Source organism: Conger conger, chromosome 5 (genome assembly GCF_963514075.1).
Source record: "Conger conger chromosome 5, fConCon1.1, whole genome shotgun sequence".
Classification (NCBI taxonomy): Eukaryota; Metazoa; Chordata; class Actinopteri; order Anguilliformes; family Congridae; genus Conger; species Conger conger.
Window position 1 is genome coordinate 64148194 of NC_083764.1, and position 20514 is coordinate 64168707.

The following is a 20514-nucleotide window of genomic DNA, read 5'->3' on the forward strand; positions in this document are numbered from 1 at the left end:
TCTTGCTCAGGGACACTTCGACACAGCCCGGGCGGGGGACCGAACCGGCAACCTTCCGACTGCCAGACGACTGCTCTTACTGCCTGAGCCATGTCACCTTAAGCCAAGCATTGTTGGCTTAAGGCAGCCACCCAGAGTGTTGTGTTGTGTTGCGTTGCGCTGCGTTGTAAGACAAAAAAAAACTGAGACATTTGGTCTGTTCATAAATAGCTGAATTTGTTTTATGTTTCTTTTTTTCCAGATCTGAACGGGATGTGCAGTATTCCCACATCGACGTCGGAGGACACAGACTATTTATCGTAAGCACGAGTCAGGCAGGAAGAGAACTGACCTTAAACTATTTTACTGGTACTCGCCTGTATTAATGCTGCTTTAAAAGTTTAATCGTATGGTAAATCATCGCTTTGAAAGGGAAGCATATCACTCCAGCACTGCCAGCTGGCCCTGATCTGGGATCAGTTGACCTCTCAGCTCATAATGAATAAGGCTGATGTCGACAGGGGAGAGCTGATCCTGGATCAGCCAACCCACTCTGATGCTTCGTGAATGTAGGCGCAGGTCTGTTTTTCTGAACTGTGTGCTTCTGCGTGGGGCTGAACTTGAGCACAGTGTTCCTCTCTCCCTCCTTCCTTCTCCCCCTCTCCCTACTTTCCTCCCTCTCTCTTCCTCCTTCCTTCTCCCCCTCTCCCTACTTTCCTCCCTCTCTCTCCCTCCTTCCTTCTCCCCCTCTCCCTACTTTCCTCCCTCTCTCTCCCTCCTTCCTTCTCCCCCTCTCCCTCCTTTCGTCCCTCTCTCTCCCTCCTTCCTTCCTTCTCCCCTCTCCCTACTTTCCTCCCTCTCTCTCTCTCCCCTTCCCTCTCTCTGTCTGTCTCTCCCTCCCTCTCTCCCTCCTTCCCTCCCTCTCTCTCCCTCCCCTTCCCTCCCTCTGTCTGTCTCTCCCTCCCTCTCTCCCTCCTTCCCTCCCTCTCTCTCCCTCCCCCCCTCCCTCTCTCTCCCTCCCCTTCTCTCTCTCTGTCTGTCTCTCCCCCTCCCCACCGCCCCCCCCCCCCTTCCCGGAGCAGGAAGTACTCAGCGATTGGCTCTCCGGAGCAGAGGCAGGTGTATAAGGCTGACTTCAGCGTGGAGTACAGCGAGTACAGGGACCTGCACGGCCGCATCGAGGGCCTCACCCGCCATTTTACGCTGCTCGACTGTGAGCTCAAACAGCTGCAGCTGGGCACGGACAAGTACAAGGTACGCACACACACACACACACACACACACACACACACACACACACACTCACTCACTCACTCACTCACTCACTCACTCACTCACTCACTCACTCACTCACTCACTCACTCACTCACTCACTCACTCACTCACTCACTCACTCACTCACTCACTCACTCACTCACTCACTCACTCACTCACTCACACAGACACACATACACTCACACACATATACACACATACACACAGACTTACACACTCGCATGTAAGTGCACACAAACTCACTCAAATATAGACACACGCACACACTCTCGCAACTGCACAAACAAATCAGTTTCCATGACTTGTGTTTAAATACATACAACACAACCCGCTTTGTGAAATGAAACCAGTGTGTCCTCATCTGCACATCACGCCATATCACGTCATACCTCACCGACACCAGACCGATTGCTCTGCGTCTATTCCTGTTCTGTAAGGACTGTTGACTGACCTGGAGAAATTCTGTTCCACAGACGATCCACAATCAAATTCTGCAGGAGTATCGAAAAATTAAAAAGGTAAACGAAATGTTTATCTCCTCTTGGTCCTGGTCAGTCCTCTTAGGAACCATTTTCCCTTCCTCCCGGCCGAGTTCTGACCGTTTTCCCTTCCTCCCGGCCGAGTTCTGACCGTTTTCCCTCCCTCCCGGCCGAGTTTTTCACCCTCCTTCCCCGTTCTCTTTCCAGACTCACCCCAACTACATCCAGGAAAGGAATCGCTGTGAATACCTGCACAACAAGCTGGCCTACATTAAGAGACTGGTATGGGAGTACGATCAGCACCGCCTCAGACCTGCACAACAAACTGGCCTACTGTGAGGGACCCCCCCACCCCATCTGGAGAAAGTTGGAACACACTGATGATGCTTCTGTGGAGAGGATGGAGATGGGATGGTCCTGCCCTGGTGCATGATGGGAACGCAGGGTTTCCATTCGACAGCTCAAATATGAAATGATTGATTTATTTTTTTACCTTTCAAACGATTTCATATGATGGTGAACAGTTGTATTGTATTGTAATGTATTTAGACTTTGTCTTTATTTGTTAATTTATTCCTTTTTTCAGCCTTCCGTAGGGATAATATATTCTGTTCTAATTCTACACTCATCCATATAAGTGCTTCAAACAACAAGAAAATACCCTCAGTAATCACTTTTTACGGTTTGTTAAGTCAAAGGTTTATGCTTTATGTCCATTTTTTCCAAATCTATAACTGCGGGATGTAATATCAATTTTTTTATTTATTTTCTTTTTTTATGTGAGGTCTTATTCCCGATGTCCTTTCTGTATGGATATTCTGATTGGCCACCAAGGGAATCTATGCATCATTGTTTGGTTAAAGGTACGATAGGTAAGATTTTTGTGTTAGAATGTTGTTACAAGACCATTGTAAATCCCTTCCTATCATTGGAACAGGCTCACTGACATGTTAACTCGCCCTCTGCCTGTGTTCATAGTCCTTAAATTCGGGTTTCAAAATAAGCAGTTGACAGGCCGGCATTCTATAGCTGTTCAACAATTCAAGCTCATTGGTTGGAAATTGGTTCTAATTGCCACAGGCCATGGCGTTTTAATGTCAGCGTGTCCACAGAGAAGGGGGGAGGGATAAACAGTGTTGTGGTTTGATGGTGTTTGTTGCTGCAATTCCTCTCTTGACCGTTAGAAGTCCGAAATTACCTATTGTACCTTTAAAATGTAAACTACCATGTTACTTGCACACATAAAAAGACCAACACCAAATCTTCCTGTAGTGGGAAGTTGTGGGACCCCTGGTTTTAAAATCTCAAATTAAATGTTTGAGCTAGATATCAGTATTAGTTTTCTTTGGTTCTTCAAACATGATGTTGGTCTTTGACCCTTTGAAGAGTAGCAGTGATCTTTACATCAGCATTACATTAATGTTCAGTTAAGAACATTGTAAACAAAAATGTGTGATCTTACACCTGGAAGGGTTAAGGAGACTTCTGTAAAAATTAACTTACTTGGGGAAGGGACTACCAAGAATTCAAGAGTCCTGGGCCACGTCCAGTCACGATAAAACGTAGCAAAACGTTTATTTAAACCGAAACGGTGGTGCGTTAAACATCCTGTTGTAAACCGTAGGCGGATTGACCAACGTAGTACGGTTTGCTCTGACAGCTTAAAGCCTGTTGCAAAACGTTGCACACCGTTGGGAGGAAACATATCATTCAATAGGGAAGCCGTAGCCAAACGCTTTCTGATTGGCCGTGCCCCTGGTCTGAGTACTACAGGAACATTAAAGTCCCTTTCCTCACCAGGAATAAAGAGTAAATAAATCATGATAAATAAAATTATTAAACGGGTCGCCAGTGTTACTGTGTGGAAGGGAACTGCTGCAGCTTGCCAAATTGCCAAAAATAATTTGGGTCTGTCCAAAAGTACAGGGCTCAACTCTCTCCCTCTCTCTCTCACGCACACCTGCATCCGTCTCTGGTCCTCTTCCTGAAACTTTGATGAGGTCATCGTCTTTCCCAGGGTACCCTGCACGCCACTGGCTCGTTCTGTGGCTGTTCCACGGTGTTCTAGAACTTTTACCCCTGCGACTGTTACTTTTCAATCGGCATCTTTTTCCAAGGCTTGAATGTTCAAGGCTCTGGCATTTTTTCAGGATGTGGAAGCGCGTTTATTTAAACGCTGGGCGAAATGCGCCAAAATGACCTGTGTCTTCTGGGATGTCTGGGACAGGGAGGGGACGGAGGCTGTGTGTGAAACAGGAAGGGAGGGAAATGTATCTTCATACTTCAATAAATAAACAAAAATTATACTTGTATGAATCCTTGTCTCAATGGCTTCATCTCTTTTCCCATCATTCTGTGATCCACAAACATAATTTCCTACTAACATAAGCATGGGCATCGATTCCTAAATAACTGGTAGTGATATGTCCCAATCGCTATACCCACCAAGTTTAGCTACAAGGACTAATTTCATTTAACGGCTAAATACTGATAATATTACAATCGAAAATTGGGTTCCAGCAGTGAAACAACCTAAACATATATAACTACGCCCTTGAACAAAAGTACTCGTTGGTATACTACAGTTTCACTGGCCCATCTTCTGACACTGAATCTTCCCATGAAACACAGAAGGTACGCGAGTCTACAGGGTATAGAAATAAAGCTCCTTCCACCAACGTGGGCCAAGCAATACGCAATCATACATTTCCTCAGTAAATGTTTAATTACGAACAACGTAAATGCAGCTCCCATTAAACACGTGGTTAAGGTAGTTGTTTATTGCTGCGTTCCATTTGTACTGGGAAGTCGGAATTTCCGAGTCTGTGTACATTCATACATTCGCGCGAACGAATAGGGGGCGGGGTCTCCAGACCCTCCCACGTCTACGTCAGAAGGTCAGCTGATGGTCACACACGCGTTGTGTCCAAGATGGCGGCGTCCTTATGTCAGTGTTACCAGGTGAGACGCTGCGTGAGAATATCGTTGAATGAACATGTTTTCATTGAGAGATTAATGTATGGGTAATATATGTGTGCATAAATATCTGTTACGTTGAAAAATTCCTTCGATAGATTGAGCGAGCTCTGGCTGCTTAGTTGTACGAGGAGTGAGGAGGCGTGCCACGGTGATCTTGGCATTGACAATGTGCTGGCTATCTAGCTAGGCAACTAGCCAATGAGCTAGCTTGTGGACTGTCTCGTCTTGCCGTTCAGTCATTTCTCTAATGAAAAAAAAAAATGAATGGATGATCTGCTCGTTTGCGACATGTAGCTAAGCTAACCGATCACGAAACAATGTTAGCCAGCTAGCTCTACAGATAATGGAAAGACCACTTTGCCAACCAAGCTAATTATCATAGCTAGCAGGGCCTGCGGCAAGCTATCGTTAGCTTGCAGTAAATGTGACCATTTAAAATAAATGTCAATTGTGCAGTTTACAGGTGAGAAACCGCCTGCTAGATTGTTGCTTAATTGTGTGAATGAAAATGAGGAAACTGTGACGTAGATGTAGATTGTGACACCTCGTAGATGGAATCAATGAAATTATGCAAATTATTGCCTGCTACCGGAGATGAACTAGAGGCGAGACAGTTCTGTACCGTTACTGTTAGCTACTGTTGCTGTGGGTACATTGAGATGCTGGGGGTACATTGAACACGTTGCTCAGTTAACCCGTTGTAAAGGTGTGTTACCTAGTTGCATGGTTTTTCGTCTGCGTTTCAGTTGTGTGTCAGAAGGGGGTTACCTCTCCTGACGGCCCGGTCTTGTGTGTCCGCTGCGAACGCTGCTCAAGTCTACCGGATATGTGGGTCGCCGTCGGTTTCTACACAGGTAGCAAACCTAATAATTGATGCTCATATCGGTATGATACAAGTCATACTCTTTTATCGCACACGTGTTTAATGCTTGCTAAATAGTGATTGGAGCTTGGATTCAATGCTGTACAACCTCTACTAAGCTGCATATATACATTTGTAGCGTGTGTAGCAATAATGATTGACAGACTTATATTTCATCTTTAAATGTTCCTGAAGTTTGTTGTGTACCGATGGGACCTGTTTATGGAGATCTGATTTCCGTGTGTGTGTGTGTGTGTGTGTGTGTGTGTGTGTGAAGGTGCGGTACGCGTCGGGGGGAGGAGGGGCGAGGAAGGGCTTCCTGGGGGAGTTTGTGGACTCGCTGAAACAGGAGCTGAACAAGAACAAGGAGATGAAGGAGAACATCAAGAAGTTTCGGGAGGAGGCGAAGCGGCTTGAGGACTCGGAGGCCCTGAGACAGGCCCGGCGGAAATACGTGAGTGTGTGCGGCCAAAACCGCGGAGTTCGGCCCATACCTGTTTGGACGCTGTCATTGTGCGCCGGAGCCGATACTTAACCGAATAACTCGGCCGTGTGTTTTTTTGTGTCCCTTAATAGGCTTGTTTGTTTTTTTTCCCCTCCTCTTCTCCTCCCCCATACTCCCGTGTCCCTCACAGAAAACCATCGAGTCTGAAACGGTGAAGACGTCCGAGGTGTTGAAGAAGAGGCTGGACTCCCTCTCAGAGACCGTCAAGGAGGTAGGCTCTCGTCGTCGCCGTGGTAACCGGCCAGCCAACCAACCAGCAAGGTCCCCACAAAGTCCTCTCTTTCTTTATGCTGTAGGCCTTGGGGCATGAACCTTGATAGTGGCACTTATGTTATTATAGTTTTGTGTATCTGTAGCTTGGGTAAGTCGCCTTGTGGGGCAGCCTGTGGCAGGACTGGGACCTGGAAGGCTGCTGGCTCAAGCCCCGATAGACACAAGAAGAACAGCACAGTTGTGCCCTTAAGCAAGGCCCTTAGCCCCACATTGCACCAGGGGAGATTGTCTCCTGCTTCGTCTAATCAACTGTAAATCGCTTTGGATTAAAAAAAGCGAAATAACTGTAATGTATTGGCTTGGCTATAACTCTAAATTGTACATGTTGTGGGCGTGTCACTGTGTCCCCCCCCCCCTCCCCTTCTGACAAACCCTTGGCTGCTCTCCCCTGATTGGTCGGCAGGGCCTGGAGGAGGTGGGGCGCACCGACCTGGGGAAGAAGATCAAGGAGGGCGTGGAGGAGGCGGCCCGCGCAGCCAAACACTCCGCCGAGTCCGTGTCCCAGAGCGGGGAGAAGCTGGGGAAGACGGGAGCGTTCCGGGCCATATCCCAGGCAAGATTCCCGGACTCATCCCGGCATTCCGGGACTCACCCCGTCCCGTGAGGTTTAAATTCCGGGGGGTGTGCTGAACGCAGCCCTCAGAACGTCAGTGCTTTGGGACTGTTTTCCTGAGGAAAAGAGTTTGTAAGCCAAGCCTGTAACTGGCACGTGCCAGTTTCTTGTAAAATCTGTTTGTTTGTAAGATAGTTAGATTAGTTTGTCCTTATATCTGGGTTCCTCTTGAGATGTATCCTAACAGGGATCTTTGACGCTTTTTTCTCCCCTGCTATCTGGGGGCTCAGGACTGATATTTCCCCTTTTTTAAAATCTTTCTGTTACTCGTTACTATTGCATTTTTGTGACAGTCCTCTGTGAAAAGCCCGACACAAATTAAATTTTATACGTATGGGGCAATTTGTTCCAGAGTGTACAGTCGGATCACAGCACAACATTGAAAACACAAAAAGTGCACAGAAATACTCTTAACAGGGGTGTGAATGTGGCTGTGGTTCAGAGTGATTATTTGCGGTGTATTTTTAACGGGTGTGAATGTGGCTGTAGTTCGGAGTGATTATTTGAGGTGTATTTTTAACAGGGGTGTGAATGTGGCTGGAGTGGTTGTTTGACGTGCGTTTGTGGCTGTAGTTTGGAGTGGTTGTTTGACGTGTGTTTGTGGCTGTAGTTTGGAGTGGTTGTTTGAAGTGTGTTTGTGGCTGTAGTTTGGAGTGGTTGTTTGACGTGCGTTTGTGGCTGTAGTTTGGAGTGGTTGTTTGACGTGTGTTTGTGGCTGTAGTTTGGAGTGGTTGTTTGAAGTGTGTTTGTGGCTGTAGTTTGGAGTGGTTGTTTGACGTGTGTTTGTGGCTGTAGTTTGGAGTGGTTGTTTGACGTGTGTTTGTGGCTGTAGTTTGGAGTGGTTGTTTGACGTGTGTTTGTGGCTGTAGTTTGGAGTGGTTGTTTGACGTGTGTTTGTGGCTGTAGTTTGGAGTGGTTGTTTGACGTGTGTTTGTGGCTGTAGTTTGGAGTGGTTGTTTGAAGTGTGTTTGTGGCTGTAGTTTGGAGTGGTTGTTTGACGTGCGTTTGTGGCTGTAGTTTGGAGTGGTTGTTTGACGTGTGTTTGTGGCTGTAGTTTGGAGTGGTTGTTTGAAGTGTGTTTGTGGCTGTAGTTTGGAGTGGTTGTTTGACGTGTGTTTGTGGCTGTAGTTTGGAGTGGTTGTTTGACGTGTGTTTGTGGCTGTAGTTTGGAGTGGTTGTTTGACGTGTGTTTGTGGCTGTAGTTTGGAGTGGTGGTTTGACGCATGGTTGTGTTTTTCCAGGGCATGGAGACGGTGAAGAAGGAGATCGACGAGCTGGGGGAGAGCGGGCCATACCGCGCCCCGTCCCGTTTGCGCATGAGGACCGACTCCTCCTCCCGGGGGTCCGGGACCGAGTCCAGAGTCTTCGAGGCCAACGAGTATGTCCCGTCTCACGCCGTGCGACTCCCACAGCTCACGTCTCCAATTTACAGTCCCAATTTATCCGGTGTTACCCGGTGGCACAGCAGCACTACCTCATCAGGGATTCAAACTTGCAACCCCGGAGATTCATGCCTGGTTCCCCATCCGCTGTATTACAGTACGAGAGGTTTCTTGCCTGCATGGTGCCAGGTGGCCACATGGTGGCGCTGTAGTGCACTGAAAATGGCCGTTTTTATCCTTACTTTTTGTGCCTCCCTACCTTAGTAAAATGTGTGTGTTCTGTATAAACATATTAAATAATAATAATACATTTTATTCATAAAGCATTTTTCCTAGACTCAAAGCACTGCAATACAGTAAAATAACCATCAATAAACAGAAAAACAAACTTGCATGGAACAAATGTTCTTGTAGATGCTTTGATTAAAAAAATACAAAATAGGCTTTGGACAGTAATTGTCGGTAGTTTACTTTAGCCTCAGACTAATGAACCTCTGTGTGTGGTGCTCAGAATATTCAAATGAACTTTATTCACAATGCACACGACTGACACAGGGAATGTGTTTCCGCAGCGATGCGATGGGGATCGTGCTCCACCGGGACTCCAAATGGTATCAGCAGTGGAAAGACTTCAAGGACAACAACATGGTCTTCAACCGTAAGGAATGCGTCAAAGGAGAAACCGAACAACTTGCGCTTTAATAGTCGATTGAATTTTATATGCTTTTCTTTCAACATGTGGTGCATTTCTTTCCTGAAACAGCAGGGGGAGGCATAATCTCATTTCTAAGTGCAGGTTGTCCGTTTTAAAGGGAAACACTAACATTGTGGAAAATAAACCTTTTTTCCGACTTGCGCTTAGATGAGATGCATTCACTCAATTTTCACGTGTTAGCTTAGCAGAAAGACTAGAAGCTTATTGGAGTCAGTAGCCTGCCTCCTTCAAAGTGAGGAACTACACCGAACAGCAACTCCGAAGCTGTCCTATTTACAGGAGGTGTCATGTGTATTTGAAATGCACATGCAGGGGAAATTCTTTTGTAAAAGAGAGTCGTTTGTTCACGGATAAGTTCCCCGTTTTAATACCACCTTCAGAAGGAACCAGCGGAAGACGGAAGAGGATACGTGTGTGCTCAGCGGGTTTTGGTTACAACAGTCTTAACTTCTCCGGCGTTTTTCTGTTTCTGCAGGGTTCTTCGAAATGAAGATGAAATACGACGAGAGTGACAACGCTGTAATCAGGGCTTCACGCGCCGTCACGGACAGAGTCACAGGCCTCATCGGTAAGAGCGTTTCGTATTTAACCTCTCGTCTGTTCCGTTTTTCGAGAATTAATAACGATTCATAACCAAAGGACATGTCCGTCAGGTTTGATGTACTTCCGCCGTTGTGCTCCCCCTAAATGACTATGGGGTGGGTTAAATGCAGAAGACAAATTATATCTATATAATATATAAATATAAGATATATATATATATATACTGTTAGCTACTATATAATATAGATATAATATATTATATCTATTATTATATTATTATTATATCTTATAACTCAAAACTTTCTGAAGTAGGTTTTATTGGTACTTTTGGACTAATTTGGACTGTTTTAATGTCATGTACAAAAACTACCCCCTCAACTTGAAAATCCTTTTATGAAGGGTGTGTCATTTTCAATTCGGTGGTGCGTCATGGGAGTTGTTGTTGTTTTTGTCCGCAGGCGGGCTGTTCTCCAAAACGGAGATATCCGAGGTGCTGACGGAGATCGTGAAGGCCGATCCGAACTTCGACAAGGACTCGTTCCTCAAGCAGTGTGAGCGTGACATCATCCCGAACGTCCTGGAGGTGGGTGTGACCCTGCCCCCGAGAACCCAGCCTGACTCGGATTCAGCTGCCGCACTTTAAACCGCTGTACTGCAGCGTATCTCTGTTTTAAGTGTCCGGTGACCTTAGTTTACTCTCGAGTATCTTCATTTCAGCTGTCTGGAGGTCTTGATTAGAGTATAGAGTATCATTGCTTCAGGTGTGGGGGAGATCTTGGTTTACTACAGAGTCTATGGAGATGTTGGTTTACTGCAGAACACCTTGGTTTACTGTTCATTATCTTTATTCCTCTCTCTCTCTCGCTCTCTCGCTCTCTCTCTCTCTCTCTATCTCGCTCCCTCCCTCCCTCCCTCCCCAGGCTATGGTTCGAGGAGAGCTGGAGGTGTTGAAGGATTGGTGTTATGAAGCTGTAAGTGCTGTCCGCTCAACCCCCAGTAGACTCCCTAAACACATTACTACAGCAGGGTGACTGCACTTAGTCCTGCTTGCCATCCCAAGCACCTGAATACCAGAGCCAGCCTAGATTCATATGCCCAATACAGTGCAGTAACACATTGTATTAAGGGTACAATAGGTACAATGTGTTCTAATCTAACAGCCAATGGCGTTTCAACGTCAGTGCGCTTACAGAGAGGGGGGAGGGATAAACAATGTTGTGGTTTGAAAGTGTTGCTGCTATTCCTCTCTTGACTGTCCAAAATTACCTATTGTACCTTTAATACAATGATACAGTGTCATTTGTTTTGGATTATTCATGATGAATTGATGTTTTTTAAAAGTCCAGTTGAATATTACCAACGGTTAGAGAACTAGGCTGGATTTAAGAGCGTTGGCTGAAAGCCTGTAATGTCATGTGAAAGTAATAATAATTGGTTATTGAGCCGACGCTTTTATCCAAAGCAACTTACAGTTCATGGAGCAATGTGGAGTTAAGGGCCTTGCTCAAGGGCCCAACAGCAACCTACCGGGTCCCAGTCATGTACATTAGCCACTAGGCTACAGGTTATAATCATGCTCTTCAGGAGACAGAAAGCACAAAGGCGCTTCCTCTGTCTGAAGTTTGTTGTACGTCGCTCTGGATAAGAGCGTCTGCTACATGCCATGTAATGTAATGTAATGTAATGGGGTTTATGTATTTTGGCCCTCTTCTCTTGCCGTCCACAGACCTACAGTCAGCTGGCTCACCCAATCCAGCAGGCCCGGGCCATGGGCCTGAAGTTCCACTCCAAGATCCTGGACATCGACAACATCGACGTGAGCCTCCGTCTGACCAATCACTGCGACTTCCTGTTTCTCAGTGCACACTACCTCTTCCTCCTGTCTTAGAAACCAAATCTCACTCCCTCTTCTCCCCTTTCCATCTCTGTCTCTCTCCCTCCCTTCTCCCTCCCTCTCTCCCCTCTCCCCCTCCCCCTCTCTCTCCCCCCTCTCCCTCTCCTTCTCTCTCCCTCACTCTCTCAGCTGGCGATGGGGAAGCTGATGGAGCAGGGCCCGGTCCTCATCATCACCTTCCAGGCCCAGCTGGTGATGGTGATCCGGGGGCCCAGGGGGGACGTGGTGGAGGGAGACCCGGTGAGTGTGTGTGTGTGTGTGTGTGTGTGTGTGTGTGTGTGTGTGTGTGTGTGTGAGAGAGTGAGAGTGAGAGTGAGAGTGAGAGTGAGAGTGAGAGTGTGAGTGTGAGTGCGTAACCTCTGTTCTCTGGCTCCCTCTGCTGGCCACAGGAGAAGGTGCTGAGGATGCTGTATGTGTGGGCTCTGTGCCGGGATCAGGAGGAGCTGAACCCCAGCGCTGCCTGGAGACTCCTGGACATCTCCGCCTCCAGCACTGAACAGGTCCTCTGAGACAGGAGGGGGAGAGACTAAACACACACACACACACACATCATATGCACACACACACCGTACACACACATGCGCTTACACTTCATACATGAACATACACCTCACACACACACTGGCCCCATCCTGTATGCTGCTCAGAGGAAACCTTAAGACTAGGCTGGCACCATTTTCTCGTAACGTCCTTGTGCCAGACTGGACTGGACTAGACTGGATCGGACTGGAACAAACTGGACCGGAACGGATCCAACTGGGTTTGTCCAGAGACTGTGTGGATCTGAGAGATCTGGTGTGCTGAGGACCAGTGGAAGAGCTTCACCAAGTGGAACTAAATCTGCACCTTCTCCAGTGCCATTGCGTAATGCTGGGATTCGTCCAATCAGATGGGAGATTGTTGCCATTCTCTGTTGGGTGGGAGGGGCCGTCCGTGCTGTAAGCTGAAAAACTTGCTGAAAGGCTTGCACAATTGGAAGTAAAGGGCCAATGATGTAGAATAATTATTCCAAAGTATTTATGTAAAGAAATGATTTGTAGTCCGTGTCCTGACCTGTGCAAAAAAAAAAAAAAAAAAAAAAAAAAAAAAAAAAAAAACACAAAATGTAATCTTAAACTATCATAGTGAATACAATCCTAACGTTTATGTGCACATTCCACATGTTTATGTGCTAATATTTCAAAAGCAGCACTGACGAAGAAACTTGAATGTTCTTTGAATGTTTTGTGGCGGTGCACTTCGCGTCTCCATAGTTCCTGTTTTGACACGGCGAAGTTTGGCACGGTGGCGGGAGACATCGCGGTGTGGGAGCGGCGTGCTCCGTTTGGCAGTCGTTGGGTTTCCTTGGAAAGATCCACCATTTTGTCAGCTGTTTCCGAAATCTCGCCAGAACTGTTCTGCAATCTCTTATTTTAAAAATGCGGCAAGAGACCTGAACAGAAAATAAATTACTTGCCGAGTTGAAAGTAGATTATTACTGTATAATAATAACAACTTATAAAAATAAGGTAGGATGACATGCTGAATAATAATAATAACATGCTAAATAACATTTGGTGGTTTCATGCCTGGTGTCTCCATTAAAGCTGTTAATGGTCTTGGCTCTAAGCTTGGTTGAGAAGTACTGTTGGTTGTTTTTTGTATTGTGCACAGTCAGTATTTGTTGAGTTTTGTTTTTTTGTTTTTGTCTTTTTTCCCCCCTTTTTTTTCCTAATTTGATCCTAAAATGGATTTGATTCATTGTGATATACTTAACTCACCTGAATGGCTGAGAGTTGACGTTAATGCAGTGGAAAATGCCCTTTTGCTGCTCATTCTGTGTGTCCCCCTGCAGGTCACTGAGAGTAACTGCAGACATTGGCTCGACCTTCTGGAGAATGCGTTACCTGTGTCTAATTATTGATCTGGCCGTTGCTTGTCCATATCTTCAACTGAGCCAGCCAAAGAAAATAATAACGTAGATTCACGAAATTAAATTTAAAAATTACTTTCTTTTTCCTAAATGTGTATTTGCTTTTTTTGTTGTTTTTTTCTAAATATTTTACATTGTTACCTCAAAGGATGTCTTCATTGAGAAACCTCTAGATATGCCCACTTGGTTGTTGGCTTTAGCATACAAAAAAGTACAACGCTGGTTACATAGCCTACTTAAATTTCTACCACTACCACTACCACTAACCATAGGTGTAATTTGTACCATTTTGCTTCTAAAATGTACTTATTGGTACCCAAAGAACATTATTTTACTATTCGGGGTACATTTGGGAACATCATTCTTTCAAGAACAACATTTTTTACCTCCAATACCTTTATTTCTGAGAGTGTACCTTAGCCTTTGCTCGAGTGTGTGATGCGATTGAAACTTCGTTCGCCAGCGCGTGCAATGGAATCACAAGGTAACGGCATAGAAATATTTAAATTAACGTTCCCCTGACTGCTGCAACGGCCGCGGTCTCCGGTTACATTCCCCTCATGCGTAAGTTAACGTCATGACTTGACGTCAAGTCGACAGCGTGGTTGCCAAGCTTTATCTGTTGCTATGATGCGATCCCCTGATGTGTACGGTAGCGTCAACTGGCTAGCGTGTCTGCGTGTTTTATGTGAACGGCATACGCTTAGTCATTACTGTCAATAATCACTTATTTAGTCCGGTGTATGTAAGTTAGCGAAACATACATTTCCAATTTCCCTACAGTTTAAGATAGCGATAGAGATAGCTAGTGCTCATCTCTCAGTGGACTAATATCAGTACCGCTAGCTAGTTAGTGAAACGGACAGCAAACCATTCGGCAATAAATATATGTAGAGAAGTAGATAAGCATGACATATATTTAAGTTAGCTCCCTAGCTAGCAAAATAAGAAACCTCTAGCTACCGAGACGGCCAGACTAGGAAGATAAGCCATAGCTGTTTTTTTATTCCTAGCTAGCCAGGGATCTTTCTATCTAGCTAGCTAGATGTAGCCTATATCGTGGTTCAATGTATAGAAATAATCGGGATATTACATATGAAGCACTACATATTCACAAAAGCATCGCTAGCTAGCCGATGCAGAGCCTATTACACACAGCAGTAAACAAATATGATTGACGTCATTGCAGAGACGGAACCGGAAACGTGACCCCGGAGGGGATAAATTTGGTTGTGACACAGCCGTATGTGTGCCTCGCTTAAGGAGCGCAGGGAGCTGTCGCACTCGGCTGGCAGTTAATGACGGTCCGGCTGTGCACTGGTGGGGGAACCACGGCAGGGGGGTGTGGCCGGGCGCCGTCGATTCCTTCGAAATTATTCATGAAGGTTTCCGCGACGGCTCCTCGGTGCGACCCAACATTTGAACACTACAAGTGGCGTTTGGGCTCATTTCCTGATGGGCGGATCAACAAGAGGAAGTCAGGGTGAGATTGGCAGTTGAAATTGTACTTCCCTCTTCCCCTCTTTCAGCGCACTTATCTCTGGTTATGGGTATACACTTACTTCGTACTTCACTCGGGATAAGAGCACCTGCCAAATGCCATTAATGTAATGTGATGTTTAGAACAGCCACAAGGAAAAGCAAGTCCAATAGACCATTTATTCAAAACTTATACAATGTCAAAGTTGGGTAAGGCCAAGTAGTCAATTTACAGGAACATACACTGGATGCTACTATGTATGAGCTTGCTGGCATCTCTGCAGACCCATTAACTGTGTGAAGATCTTTCCACATTAAGTGCTGAGGTAGGGGTGTTCTCCGGTATGAGTTTGCTTGTGTGTTATTAGTCTTTCACCCCACACTGGTATGGACGTTCCCCTGTATGGATTTGCTGGTGCCGGGTCAGGTGTGATGACGAGACATAGCTCTTCCCACACTGGGAGCAGTGGTATGGGCGTTCCCCTGTGTGAGTTAGCTGGTGGATTGTTAATTCAGATTTTGTTCTGAAGTTCTTGCCACACTGGGAGCAGTGGAATGGTCGTTCCCCTGTATGGATTTGTGTGTGGACTTTCAATATTGATTTTGCTTTGAAGTTCTTCCCACACTGGGAGCAGTGGTAGGGGCGTTCCCCTGTATGGATTTGTGTGTGGACTGTCAATTGAGATTTTGATTTGAAGCTCTTCCCACACTGGGAGCAGTGGTATGGCCGCTCCCCTGTATGGGTTCGCTGGTGTGTGGTCAGGTGTGATGACGAGGCAAAGCTCTTCGCACACTGGGAGCAGTGGTATGGCCGCTCCCCGGTATGGATTTGCAGGTGTCTGGTGAGATGCGATGACAAGGCATAGCTCTTCCCACACTGGGAGCAGTGGTATGGGCGTTCCCCGGTATGCCTTCGTGTGTGGACTGCCAATTCCGATTTTGATTTGAAGCTCTTTTCACACTGGGAGCAGTGGTATGGCCGTTCCTCTGTATGGATTCGCAGGTGTCTGCTCAGGTGTGATGAAGAGACAAAGCTCTTCCCACACTGGGAGCAGTGGAATACCAATTTCCCTGTATGGACTATCATGTGGACTGTCAATTCTGATTTTAATTTGAAGTTCTTCCCACACTGGGAGCAGTTAAATGGTCGTTCCCCTGTATGGATTAGTGTGTGGACTGCCAATTCTGAGTTTGATTTGAAGCTCTTTCCACAGTGGGAGCAGTTGTATGGCCGTTCCCCTGTATGGACTCGCTGGTGTCTGGTCAGGCGTGATGATGAGACAAAGCTCTTCCAACACTGGGAGCAGTGGTATGGCCGTTCCCCCGTATGCATTCGTGTGTGGACTGTCAATTTTGAATTTGATTTGAAGTTCTTTCCACACAGGGAGCAGTGGTATGGGCGTTCTCCTGTGTGCATTTGCTGGTGATATGTGAATCCAGATCTTGATTTGTAGTTCTTTCCACACTGGGAGCACTGGTATGGCCGTTCCCCTGTATGGATTACTTGGTGTCTGCTCAGGTGCGACGATGAGAGATAGCTCTTCCCACACTGGGAGCAGTGGTAGGGGCGTTCCCCCGTATGCACTCGTGTGTGGACTGTCAATTTTGATTTTGATTTGAAGTTCTTCCCACACTGGGGGCATTTGTGGACCCCTGAAGGGCCTGTGTGGGACTGTGTTGGGGTGGGGAGTGTCTCAGGGGCTTTGGAGCACTGAGGTGTTCTGCTGTTGGATGGGTTCTCAGCTCCACTTCTTCCAGGCACCAGAGTCTCTCTGAGCTCCTCAGCGTGGACAATTTTCAAGTGCTGGTGAAGATTCACTTCCTCTGTGTGAACAAATGGGCACTGAGAGCAGGCAAAGACCTCAGACGATGCCTCAACAGTTTGTCCTGAGGAGAGAGAAGGTGCACATGAAATATTAAGCCTATAGGAAATAGTGATGCAAGATGGCTTTGATAAATATCACTCAACTGGAGAAAGAAAAACGTGTACACCTGTGTGCTCGCCCTCCTCTACCATGGTCATATAAATTACAACATAGCTTTTCTTCTCGTTGAAAAAACAAAGGCTGGAAATAGAAATGCCTGTTCTTTGAGAAAATAATTGGAAGGGATCTTAACCTGTGTTCTGGTTCCTTGGGGAGATGACTGTAGGGTTATGGGAGGCTTCAAGACAGAGCCTGTTCAAGACAAATGAAGGCACATTATATAGTTGTGTTGTTAGAGAAAGAACAGCGACACCCAGGGCTCATTCCAATCATTTTCTCATAAGATGTGGAAAATGTGAATTGGGCAAATAGAATGTCCTTGCTCCTTCAAACGTCAGTTCAAAGTCACGTCAGCTACAGACGTGGCAGATGGGGAGAGGTGGATCCACAGGTCCTGAGCTATTTTTTTCTTAGAGGACAAATTGGGAGTTTCTAACTTCTAATTCTAACTCCTAGAAGGAACATTTATCAGGTTGGAAAGTCCATAAAGATGGTGGACCTCAATCCATTTTTTCTCGTCAGAAGCAAGTAAAAGAAAAAAAGAAGCGACTGGAAGGAGCCCGCAGTCCAGATCACCACACTTACCCATCCTCTGATGAAGCCGACTGGTGTTTCTGCAGTTTCTCCAACTGGCCAATCATCTTTCTCTTACAGGTCATGACCTGGTCCATCTGACTCGGTGAACACTTTCCCTTCATTGGTGAGAGCTCCTGCCATCTCTGTCGAGATGTCACTCCCTGGCCTTCTTTCCTGGTGAAGGGACATAGTGACTCAGGAACTGAATTACCTGTTTTTATTCTGCAAATCAGCACTCTTGGCTGATTCCGCAGGCAGGCAGTGACCAGATTGGACACCTCCTCCATGTCCTGTTGACCGTATTCTGATTTCACTCCATTCTTCTCAAATTTGTGAGTCTGACAGGTTAGATAAGCTACACCCTTCCCCTTCTGTTCATCCCTTGCTTTTTGTTGCTCTCTCCCGAGTTCCTTGTCATCCATCACACCATCTTCTCTCTCCATTTTCACACTCTGCCTCTCCTCACATTCCTCCACTTCCTCCTTCATGTTGGATAGTCTGTCTTGTTCCTCCTGGGTCATCTCATATAAAATCCTTGTGTAATCTGTGGATTCAATCACAGATTCAACCTTCACGTCTCCGACCAAAGAGGAGGAGCTTAAACATCTCATGGAGTCAGGCAAGGGTTCGGATTGGCTGTTGCAGTGAGTCAACTTGGTGGAATCCACCACTCTTCTAATGGGGGGGTGGGACAGCTTACACTCTTCCATGAAGGTAACAGTGGCTCTAAGAGAATAAAGAAATTCATGTTTAATGCTCCAGAGGAGAATTTTGAAACAAGGTATAGCAATTACTTTACAGAAAATGTCTTACAAGTAAGATTTGAGTGCACACAGGGAGGCACACAGCAATAGAAAATCTGGGCAGTCTCTTGCCTTACAACCAAAATCTTTCTTTACTTGCAGATAGGGGTTGGCGCAGGGTGTGCTAGTTTTTGCATTAAAATCAGCTACCGATTCAGACCAAAGAAACTATGTGTTAATTGATCAATGAAAGTTGATTACACAGTTAAGTGCTGACTAACAACAAAAGCCAGCAGACCCTGTGGCTCTCCAGGAATCGGGTTTCTGACCCCTGGTTTCAATATTTAGTTATTTTTTTAAGCAATTGAATGGGAAGCGACATCATACAGAAGTTTCTTTGCGACTCCCAAGATGTTATAAATGGTCTCTAATAAATGTTTTTAATTTACCATTTTTACTCACTGGTATACTATGTTGCAAAATCCTACTGGTCATCGTGGTTAATGCCCAAGAAGCTTTTATATATCAATACGCCACACTTATTATCGGTGAATTATTAACACAGAGCTCTCCTTAAGAAATGTAATTACCTTGTAATTTTACGTAACTTGTATGAAAAAAACAACTTCATATCCTCCATATCCTTTTTATGGTGCTACTGATAAAATCAAAGGTTAGAGGTTTATAATAGTGCTGTTCTGAAGTTACTTAACGGCAACATTCCGATTTCCCAAAGTTTTAAAATGGAAAATGTAATATATAAAAAATATCGCTGATTAAATAAATAAAAACTACACTGCGGTCTTAACCTTACTTCAAACAGTTCCTAGCAAATCCGAAAAACTAAGTCAGATGGTTTCCGGGTCAGGATCAAGGAAAATAAATAAATGCAAGTAAAATAAACGATTATAATCTTGGAATGAGCCCTAAACCAAAGATGTTGAAGATGCAGATGGGAAGATGCAGAACTGCCGTATTTCCCGATTTTTATTTTTTGTGAGCACACATGCGCAGTAGTGTTTTTCAGCGGCCAGTACCTACAGCGACAAGTAATAGTAATTAGCAAGCAATCTGACGAAAAAGTACTGACCGACAATAATTTATAATTATCAAATTGGACGGTAAATACAACTACCTATTTGGTGAACATAACATGTTAGGTCATAAACCTTCGCTCATTAACATTATGCCTACTGCTTAACGTTGTCTTAGCTGCTAACACTACTTCACGTTTGGCTCAGAGCAATTAACTAAATTACGCGTTGTGTGCAATTGTGCCAGGTCCTGAAAACCGAAGCACGCATAATCTGGGAGGCAAGGGAATATGTATCACTTCGTATTTCTAGAAATAACCCGTTTGGCTAACTTTTTTTGGTAGAACTCCGTTGACCTTCTCTGCCCAAACTCCCCAAATCTTATGAAGATATTCAATGAATTCTAATACAGCAAACATGTATTTTTGTACTTTAAGCTGTTACTAAAATCTGACGAGCATGAACAGAAACCAGTTTTACTTGTTGCACCAACGTCACTCGTCGCTACGTTTTGTCAAACACCCCGTCAAGAAAGACACTGATACGCACCCCTGGTATCGCTCTCTACACAGTTAAACGCGTCCCGTTGCTCAGTGCTCAGTCCTCGAACGGGTGTGAAGAATCCGCGTTATGAATGGTTATAACTACGTGACACTTGCAGTAAGAACACATGCAGCCTATTGCCCCGCAGTTGCAGGCGAGTGTGGTTTGAAGCGAATCACATCAATGACGCGAATACCAAACTTGAGAAAAAAAATTCAAAATAAAAGTTTGTTGGCGGACGTCTGGGGTGAAGGGGACCTAAGAAGCACAGCAATGAAACCACAGAAATGCAATAGAATGAAATTATATTGTAGCGTGGCAGGGTTTCATGACGAAACTGACAAGCAATGTAATTCGGTTCAACAACTTTATTGCTCAGGAAACACGTGCATAAGCAGACTGGTTTCAAAACAGCAAAACAAAGAAGCACTTCTGCCGCCCCCCACACCCCACACAGTGTAACAAGATTTGTTCAAACAATCAATGCACACTTTTTCTTTAACATAAACAGCTAGCTTACTTAAACAGCGGCATAACATTTTGTTGGCAACGATGCTTACATTAAAAAGATTCCCCAGATTCCACAATATTTTATGTGGCGAATTAATAAAACCAAGAGATGGCAATATACTGAGAACAAAGACAGCTTTCGTTTATTCCTGTGTATGTTGTCCTTCTCATTTTTATTGGAGGGAGTTATGGAGTTTTTGTATTAAATATTGAAGAAAAAGGAATAAAAAAAT

The 20514-nt window shown here is 45.3% G+C and overlaps 2 protein-coding genes and 1 pseudogene across 2 annotated transcripts; 2 read left to right on the forward strand and 1 right to left on the reverse strand.

Annotated features, from left to right (window-relative positions):
• The window catches only part of LOC133128596 (RNA polymerase II elongation factor ELL-like), a 20001-nt pseudogene extending 15956 nt beyond the window's left edge, over positions 1 to 4045 (forward strand).
• A 574-nt stretch (positions 4046 to 4619) lies between these two features.
• Positions 4620 to 13097, forward strand: LOC133128590 (mitochondrial import inner membrane translocase subunit TIM44-like). Its single transcript, XM_061242232.1, has 13 exons — positions 4620 to 4694; positions 5459 to 5566; positions 5852 to 6028; positions 6210 to 6290; positions 6756 to 6905; positions 8207 to 8343; positions 8920 to 9005; positions 9538 to 9630; positions 10064 to 10188; positions 10526 to 10576; positions 11332 to 11421; positions 11629 to 11739; positions 11889 to 13097. The coding sequence occupies exons 1-13, from the start codon at positions 4665 to 4667 to the stop codon at positions 12006 to 12008; spliced, it is 1359 nt and encodes a 452-aa protein (XP_061098216.1). The 5' UTR covers positions 4620 to 4664; the 3' UTR covers positions 12009 to 13097.
• A 1959-nt stretch (positions 13098 to 15056) lies between these two features.
• On the reverse strand, positions 15057 to 19928 carry LOC133128443 (zinc finger protein ZFP2-like). Its single transcript, XM_061241969.1, has 4 exons — positions 19778 to 19928; positions 17461 to 18177; positions 17009 to 17067; positions 15057 to 16777 (listed from the first exon to the last, which is right to left on the reverse strand). The coding sequence occupies exons 2-4, from the start codon at positions 18159 to 18161 to the stop codon at positions 15255 to 15257; spliced, it is 2283 nt and encodes a 760-aa protein (XP_061097953.1). The 5' UTR covers positions 18162 to 18177; positions 19778 to 19928; the 3' UTR covers positions 15057 to 15254.
• Between the last annotated feature and the right edge of the window lie 586 nt (positions 19929 to 20514).

Bases quoted from the DNA above. Each gene is read 5' to 3' on its own strand.
- LOC133128590 (XM_061242232.1), top strand. From the start codon at position 4,665: ATGGCGGCGTCCTTATGTCAGTGTTACCAG. The intron at 10,577-11,331 runs GTAAGTGCTGTC...TGCCGTCCACAG, and splicing joins AGGATTGGTGTTATGAAGCT to ACCTACAGTCAGCTGGCTCA. The intron at 11,740-11,888 runs GTGAGTGTGTGT...TGCTGGCCACAG, and splicing joins ACGTGGTGGAGGGAGACCCG to GAGAAGGTGCTGAGGATGCT.
- LOC133128443 (XM_061241969.1), bottom strand. From the start codon at position 18,161: ATGGAAGAGTGTAAGCTGTCCCACCCCCCCATTAGAAGAGTGGTGGAT. The intron at 17,068-17,460 runs GTAAGTGTGGTG...TGTCTTGAACAG, and splicing joins TCGGCTTCATCAGAGGATGG to GCTCTGTCTTGAAGCCTCCC. The intron at 16,778-17,008 runs GTTAAGATCCCT...CTCTCTCCTCAG, and splicing joins CCCAAGGAACCAGAACACAG to GACAAACTGTTGAGGCATCG.